The sequence below is a fragment of the Schistocerca cancellata genome, chromosome 1 (genome assembly GCF_023864275.1).
Source record: "Schistocerca cancellata isolate TAMUIC-IGC-003103 chromosome 1, iqSchCanc2.1, whole genome shotgun sequence".
Classification (NCBI taxonomy): domain Eukaryota; kingdom Metazoa; phylum Arthropoda; class Insecta; order Orthoptera; family Acrididae; genus Schistocerca; species Schistocerca cancellata.
Window position 1 is genome coordinate 446,767,800 of NC_064626.1, and position 9,506 is coordinate 446,777,305.

Consider the following 9,506-nt stretch of genomic DNA (forward strand, 5'->3'; position numbering starts at 1 on the left):
CACTAGATGTATATGGGAGGAATTAATAGTCTCACTTAGTTCCTATTTTCAACAGTAAGCCTTTCCACAATGGTACAATGTCTAACATGTAGCATCTTGCCATTGGAATTGGACGAGTACCTCACGTACAGATTAAACAAACCTATGGCTAAATATGCAAATCCACACTATTGGTGACTGGGTAAAGTGGAAAAATGAGAAAATTTAAAAGTACAGTACTCATCACCTACAGTTGCAATTCCTTTTACTCGTGATAGAAACATTTAGAAGCAAAAAATAATAATCATAGTTTTTGGAACTACAAATTACTTCAGAGAACCAATCTACAGTATAGTTATGGACGACAGGATTATCATCTTGAACTTTCAAGTATTTCTATTAGCAGTGCTACAAATTGTGCTCCCAGACGCAAGTACTGTTCAACCATTTTTCACTATGTAATTTTAACTATTGTTTACTATACCAACTTAGAGAATATAAAGTAGGAAATATGACTGAGTTAACAAATTCCTGTCAAGTAGACCACCACCCGTAATTTTGGATGGTAATATATCAACTCATGACACATATACAGCATATAACAGATAATAATATAAGCATCTATAGTGGGAAGTCCGTGGAACATAATGAATTTATAATTAATTGAAGGAGTACCTCTAACAATTCATCAAATAGAAGAGACACTGAATCATTGAAAGGCACATAAACAAGACTGAAAATTTGGCTAGCTGTTGAGCAAATCCTTCTGAGAGAGACGCCACAGTTTTATGACACAGGTAGTCAGCAAGCACACTGTTGTAGACGTGTGTGTGTGTGTGTGTGTGTGTGTGTGTGTGTGGTGTGTGTGTGTGTGGGGGGGGGGGGGGGGGGGGGGAGAAGGATTTGTCCAAAAGCTAGCCACATTTTCTGTGTTGTTTGTGTGCATTTTAACAACTCTATGCTTCTACTACTCGGTTAGTTGTTATTTGTATTCAATTATTTACAAGGTCAGTAGCTATATTAGTAGTGCTGGCACTACTCTGGATTAAATGATCTCTTGAGACTAATTTTGACTAATTAGATGTAAGCAAATGCAAAGTAATGCCTATAAGTAGAGAAAAGTTGTGAGTACTGTTTCAGTATCTGATCATTGATAAATAACTTCAATCACACAACTGTAGTACAACAAAGTGCTTTAAAATAAACTAAACACTTGACATAGTAAGAAAGGAAAAAGGCCAGACTGTGATTTGTTAGGATGACATTTATTAAGGAAGTACCACAGAAGATGGTGTTTGGATCCATTTCTCGTTAATATATATCCAGTCAACTTCATTGAAGAAAATTATAATTAAAAAATTATCGCATATTTGTGGCTGGTTTATCTGCTCAGTGTCAAAAATGATAAATATATTCGAACAGGATAATTTGTAAGAAATATATTGCACATCATGTGCACAGCTGCTTTTATAATTTCAAAATCTTAACAGAAGATACTAGAAGATACAGGTCCCCCCAAAATATGTATAACAAATAGACCGAGGTGGGGAAAAAAAGCCTATTCAGAAACACAGAAGTCACTGTTCTCAAAGGCAGGAGTACTGAAAGTCACCTTAAAATCTGGGGACACACTTGTGTGAAGGTGCTACGAAAAATGTTTTCTGTTTTGCACAAAGATGCTACATAAGGACTGACAGCAATATATTCCAAGGAAAAATAATTTGCAAGAATTAGCTTCTGAAGCAGTAAGATACAGATATATTTCATAATCAACATTTATACATTTCAAACATATATATTTAAATGTAGATGTTAATTTGTATAGCACACACATCAACTTTGGAACTCCAACAGTTATACATGATCCTCAATATATTTTATTGGCACTATAGAGATCATAAGCAAATAATAACAATTCACATATAATACACACTTTACGGTGTATTTCTACATAATATATAACAGCAGTATTCTAAAAATATACTTTCAATCTTTATCTTAAGTGATTTTTTTTTTCAGTACACATTTCGTATCATTCTCAGGAACTGATTTTGCCTTTAAAATATAGAGTGCTTAACCAACCCTGAAACTGTCTTATAAATTTCAAACCACTAGTTGCAATAATTGGATGTAATAATACTAATGCAGTAACTGTTACAATACATAGCAAATTACACATCAAATTAAAAAAAAAGAGGGTAACAGGAAAAAGTTTACAGGGTTTGAGTGTACTTTGCTTTCAACTGCAGCATAAAAGAATGTCTGTGTAACAGTGGGAATGACAGGAGACAATGCAAAATAGCCATCTGCAATGGTGGTGTCTTATGGATGTTAACTGTCACAAAAAGCCAACACACTTGTGACAATCATGACTATCACTTTTATTTGTAACTCAGATAAAACACTCGAGAAGGAAAAAGACAGTCACTGAACACCACTCACAAAATTACTTTTCTTGAAAATACCAAACAGGAAATTAATTACTTACAGATTCATTTACCTGCAAATTCTTTATTTAATTTCCCATTCCACTTTTCTCCAGTCAGTTTGTATTAGTCCAATTTAAAGCAACTTCCATGCTAACAAAACTACATTGTTCTTGGAGCAGCATTAACATGTATGTGTGTTCGCAAATTTTCTAGTAACAAAATCATTCACTCCACAATATTTTGCCGGGCTACGACTGCTTGCTTACCAAGTGGCTGCATATGCTTGTATCAACTCTGCACCTTCTCAGGAAGCACTAAGCCAATGCTGCAAGTCTGAGTCGGCACTGTGTGGTTACTACCTGGTACACTGGCATTAGTTGCAGTTTCAGACTGCTGAAGAGGAAACACTATGACAGATGCACCAAATATGACTAAGACCAGTATGTTAAAATGTTTTTGCCTAAACCAAATAAACCTAAATTATCCATTGTTCAGAGTAATTCCTACCTTAGTGCCTCACTCTCTGATCAGTCTCCTTTATGCTTAGAAAATAAAAGTTTCAGAGGGTGATAAATTAGAGGACAGGAAAATATTCAAAGTCTGTCTAGCTACATGAGCAGCATTAAAGATTGAGGACAAGAGATTCATAAAAGTAAAAATGCAATATCAACAACATACTCACAATCAAAATGAAGCTACATAATTCACCTTAAATTAAAAGGGCTTCGCAGAGTGAAATGGTCGAAACACACTTGTGGACTACGAGAGCCAAACACTACAAAATACAAATAGTGCAAGTAGAACACTGAGAACAATTCATCAGCTTTATAAAACAGAGAAGTTTTGCTTTTACTATGGAGCATATCCAACAGCCACAGAAGAATATAACATACCTACTGGAAAAAAAAAAATAAAATAAAACTGTTAAGGACTCATTTAAAATCAGTAATACAAGTTGGCAACTAACTGTACACCACTCCTATGTACATTCTGTAACACATACAACTGAGAATGACAGAAATGTGTGCTCTCACTTAAAAGGATACTTCACATATGCAAGTTAAGACTACTTCTCAACAGACACTGACAGAGAAACATCAACAGTTGAAATATAAGGTACTTAAAACAACAATACTTTTATTACCTTTGTGTGGAATTTTCATCTATACTTACATATCTATCAAATTTGCAATGTACAAAAACCACATTTCTGCTTTGATCCTCACATAAAAATTTGAGATATAACTGCAAACATGTGGGGAATCAGTAAATTTTTGTTTTAAAATATGTTCTGTTTGGCAATATTTGCCCACCTGGAACACAATATCAGATACTTTCTATGGGTCTATTCTACAAAATCTATTTCTTCACCATTTTTGTTTTATTACTAATGATAATTATCAGCAGTCTCAATATCACCACCCAGACAGAAAATGTGTGTGTATGTATGTTGTAGTGTCACTGATTTAAGCAAGTCATTAAGTTACCTCCACTTGTTACAGAATCTGTATGTGTTATCAGTGTGTGGCTTTGGACATAGTTACATACATTTCGTGCTTATAGAAATATTGCAACAACAAATCGAAATATAAATACATTTTATCTCTATCTTGCATAGCACAGCCAATCATTTGCATTCAAAAAGTTTCAGCACCATTCCAAAGTAGTAATTCAAATAATACGGTGACTTGCCATTTCAGTGCAGTAACAGCAGCACCATAACTGGCACAGTTTTCACTACTTTAAGAACTCGTACAATTTCATTCTACATCATTATTACAATTTCAACAAAATATTTAATCAGAATCCCCTTGCATTGATGCATTCATACAGTCTCAATTTGGGGAGAAAAATAATAGTAATAAGAGGTGGAAAATAATTTTAAGACATCAATTACTTGTTTTGATTGAAATATCTAAAACTTGTATGTGCACAGATTTAAAGGTAGTGGGACCAAGTACATTGCAACTAGAAACAGACAAATAGTTTTTCCTTCAGTTATTACTACGATGAGAACACAAGACAAAAGCTTATTTCTTGACACAGCAACAAGTTAAATTCACTATTTTAATTTTTTTTTTAAATATCTACATTCTTTTCATGCCGTTTCTCAATTAGGCAAAGGTCTTAAAACCGATGCAACTCATTTACATCTTGACAGTCATAGAGCACCTACCAATAACTTCTCTTAATAAAGTACCTAAAATTCATAAAACACCAACCATATAAAATAGGTATTCAGAAAAGGACTGCTGATTGTGAAGAACAATAAACTAATGCATGCTATTCAATAGATAAACATCTTCAAAATGTTACAAAGCGGACATTTATTGCACTTTTCCTGGTCATGAAATTACCTAGGTGTCACACAAACTTCAGAAATGAGCTAAGTGCCAGAAACTCACCATTTAATGTAATACGACAACACATAGAAATCCCAACATGTATAAGGATTACTGCAGTAGAATGGATTTATACAATGTATAACATCAAAATATCAATTCCATTAAACAGTAGTCTTTAATAAATGATGTTGTAATGTCACAAGTTTACACTCTGCACAGAAGTAGTAGTAGTATTGAAGGTGTAGTACAGTTATGTAAGAAAAATTATAAGAACGCTCTAGTGAATCACAATTATATTCTACAGTGATGTAAACAGTCCTTCAATAGTTTATATACAAAATATACAAATGTTAAAGACTGTACATTGAAACATTAGGAGTAACACATTAAGACATTTAAGTCAACTGAAAAAGAATTAAACCACAAATAGTGACAAAAAATTCTTTTTTACTCTTTTGTTATAACAACACATGAATAAATGAACAACACTGCAACTGCAGAACACACACACACACACACACACACACACACACACACACACACACACACACAGGGGAGAGAGAGAGAGAGAGAGAGAGAGAGAGAGAGAGAGAGAGAGAGAGAACAGAAGCTTATAATAACAGATAACTACACTAATGTCTATCTAGTACTTTTCAGTCAAGTTCCAAGTATATCACTCATCACACGCATGAGACATTTGCTTTGGTATAAAGTGTGAAAACACTGAAGGACCACAGTACAAGAAGCAAATACTGCTAATATGTTTACCTGCCAGCAGAAAATACTTAAAACATAACAATTTTTTTGTCAAATTGTTCAAAAATTCATGATTCATTTTCCTGTAGCAGTGTACATTCATATTCAATCACCGTCTTATCACAAATATCATCAGACACACACCCCTACCAATCTATTACAGATGTAATACATGTTAATATTTAGATGATCAGTCTTCCAAAAAGAGTATGTTTTTCACAAATGCATTAGATTGGCACAGCTCTTAAAAAGTAGCCTACTTAACACACTACTTTTCCATAACTCAAGTTTGTTTATCACATATAAAAAAAAAGAGTAAAAATTGTTAACATCTGCAAGAACATACAAAAAATAGCAATTTAAAAACATATTTACAACACAGTGCACAAGGGACTTAATAATAATTTACGCAGTGCTAAAAGTATGTAAAGGGGGAAAATAAAATCTGTATACGAAGCAATTATACTGTCTCAGTTTCAAACATTCACAGAAAAATATGACATCAGTTGTCCAGTACCATTCTAACAGCAAGTGCTGAATTTTACAGTGGTAGTGGAGGTATCCTAAACCATGTTAAATTTCAACACCGAAGACTTGGGTGATACATACATGGCACCGACAAGAGGTATGATGTACACGAATCATGTAATTTGTACTACAGTACTAATATGGTACTATCTGAGCCTGATCCATTATTGAAGCAATCCATTTCATCTTAATGGTGTAAAAAATAGACCAAATCCCAAAGCACATGTGCCGACTATCAGAAATGCACTACTCTACAAAGTTGACCTAAGATACCTGTCTACATTAGCCTGCTTTTCTTACTGCCATGATTATTAGTTTAAATCTGAAGTAATCTGACAATTCCTTGAAAAACATACAAAAATTGTACTTCCGGTGGCTGGCATAACAGGACACAGACTGCAGTCCAAACAAAATCTGCACCTTGTTTAACGACAAGATGAGCCACAATCTTGGGCATTTTAAGTAGAAACAGTAGTTCCACCAGTGCTGGCTTTTCAATGTTTCATATCTACGTAGAGGAAATTGTGTGATTTGTCTGGGATTTGGTCTTCTCTATTTTAGCAACCAATTATTTTTTCCTCCCTTTTTACATATACAAAGGAAACACATGTATACAGATACAACTTATAAAATGAACTCTATAAAATGATTGCACATATAAGCTCCAAAGACTTTACACTGTAGTAAAACGATACAGCAATAAAAATAATAAACATCCAGCATCGCTCGTTAAATTGAAATACTTTTAAATCTAGCCATGTGCGAAATGTGGGGAGGAATACATTACACTTAGTACATATGTTATTTTATCACACATGTGATAAAACAAAATGCTAATTTGTCTTGAATCAACAAATCATTGATTTATTAACTGCACAGTTTAAGAGTTTTGATGGCTTTTCCCATCAGAATATAAAGGTCACAAAACAAAATTCCGCTGGAAGTATATGATCAGAATTACAAAACAAATCTCATTCACAATTGCACTAAAATGAAACAATACCTATAACAAATTTAACAAATTAAAGTTAAGGAATACAATATTAAAAAATAAATCTTACATCACATTTGGCTTCAAACGTATCAAAGAAAAGAAATCGATAAAGTCTGAATCTAAAAGGTAGTCTTCAGACCATGCCATTCTTTCCTTATTACATAATGACCACATAAATACATTAAAATGCATCACTATACATAAGAAAGATTGCGCTCCACAAGAACAAGCCTCTTTCACGTTCACATTGCACGATATGGTCCTTGCATTTTTAGAAAATGTATTACCAGTGATGGACCACCAGCTACAATTTCCGGAGGTATTTGGGTCAATGGACAGTTTTCAATACTCATTATTTGAAGATTGCTGCAAAGTGCCAATTCAAATGGCAAGTTATGGAGGTTTGGGTTATCATTAATGTACAATGATTCTAAATTTTCCAAGGTACCAATTTCTTCTGGTAAATAACTTAAATTATTTTCACCAACACTTAAATAATCCAAATTGGTTAAATGTCCTATAGCTCTTGGTAATGTTGTCACTTGGTTAGACTGAAGAATTAGTTTCTGCAAATCTTTTAAAAATCCTATCTCATTTGGCAAAACATCAATTTTGTTCTCTTCTAAGTCTAAAACTCTGAGTTTCCTCAGATTACCAATACTAGCAGGAATCCTTTTCAATAGGTTATTTGAAAGTATCAGCACTTCCAATGAATGAAGATACTGGATGTCATCTGGAATTTTTGTTAGCTGGTTAGTGCCAAGATTCAGCTCCACCATATTTGTCCATGTTCCAACATCCAGGGGTAGTGATGTAAGTTGGTTTTCTTTCATATTTAATTTTGTAAGGTGTTTTGCACGAGAAAATATGCCATATGGGATTTTATCTATTTGATTATGTTCCAAATTAATGGAATCTACGTTTGTAAACTGTGCTGGGCCACCTGCTGGATATGATGTAAAACCATTTCTGGACAATGTAATACTTGTTAAACATGAGAGGCTAGATAATAGCCCATCAGGAAGTTGTGATATATTATTACCTTCCACATTAAATTCATCCATGTGAACACAGTTACTTAATGATTTTGGGACAGCTGTGAGTTGATTGTATCGAAGACCAAGCCTGATCAATGCCTGTAAATTTCCAATAGATTCTGGTATATCTAAAAGATCATTGTGTTGAAGATCTAATGTGGAAAGCTGGACACAATTTCCTATCTCCTCAGGAAGGTGCTCAAGATGATTATGTGATACGTCAAATGTTACAAGATTAACTAACTTCCCAATACCTGCAGGAAGTTCTTTTATCTTATTCTCTCTGAGACTTAACATTGTTAAATTTGTCAGGTTTCTAATTCCATCTCCAACCACTTTTATTCTGTTAAATCTTAGAAACAATGTCGTCAATGAGGTCAACTTGTACACAACATCTGGTATTTCATTCAATTTGTTGTGTCTCAAGTCAAGAACTTTAAGAGATTTTAAGCCTGCTAGGGAATCCGGCAAGCTTGTCAATGAGTTTTCGCTGAGTGCAAGTGTCTGCAAATTTACTAAGCAACCAATTTCTGGAGGCAAAGTTGCCAACTTATTGCCATACAAATAAAACTCTACCAGATGTGTCAGATCACGGACTGTTGCAGGAAGCTGTGTTATACTTGACTTACTCAAATCCAGTCTGGGTACGCCTCCTTCTTTGCATCTTAAAAAGTCCTTCGCAACATCCAGATCGGCTAATATCGGCTTATTTTTCTTCACAGTAGGTTTGGGTTTGTTTGATTCTGGATGTTTTACGGTGACAACCTTCGGTCGAGCACCATCACCGCTGCCTAAAGATCCGGAAGACAGTTTCTTCTCTTTCACACTTTCCTTACCGTCCTTAGAAGAAGCGTTGATGGACGATCCTGACGCCTGTTCCGATGATTCCGGCATTATTGCGGCTTGCAACCACTGGAAAAAGCTACTGTATCTTCTAGGCAGCCGCTTTTTATTTCCACTTCTGAACTTCACGTTGCACGCACTAACGACAACGGCTTTCACGAATACAAATAGTGTGCTTCTGTAGGGCTATTGCCATTTTTTTAGAACGACGACGCTCCAAGCCAACATAGCAGCACTGTCAATATAAGGTCACTAATAACTTTTAAACCTCGTTGAGCATCACTTTTAAAACCCAAAAACGACAGCAGAATTCTAACAGAACACAACTTCAGTTCTTGACGCCTCAATTAACCTTACTGCGTATTTCGTGCCCAAAGATATTAGATCTCAATATGAAACACCTCTGACATAGCGTGCCATAATCCAAACAACTACAGAATTGACAGATAGAGAGAGATGAACCGAGGCAGTCGACGTTGCCAGTTCTTACTGAGACATGTCATCCGCATGATTTCTTCAACCATGATCGTCGGAGAAATGTTCTGGAAATGAATTCTCAAAACAGATTCCATTTCTGAATTTTTCTCGACATGAA

General features: G+C 34.6%; 1 protein-coding gene across 1 annotated transcript; it reads right to left on the reverse strand.

The window, feature by feature from the left end:
• Nucleotides 1-1,714: 1,714 nt before the first annotated feature.
• On the reverse strand, nucleotides 1,715-9,275 carry LOC126176737 (leucine-rich repeat protein soc-2 homolog). The gene has a single exon (XM_049923909.1). The coding sequence runs from the start codon at nucleotides 8,960-8,962 to the stop codon at nucleotides 7,274-7,276; it is 1,689 nt and encodes a 562-aa protein (XP_049779866.1). The 5' UTR covers nucleotides 8,963-9,275; the 3' UTR covers nucleotides 1,715-7,273.
• Between the last annotated feature and the right edge of the window lie 231 nt (nucleotides 9,276-9,506).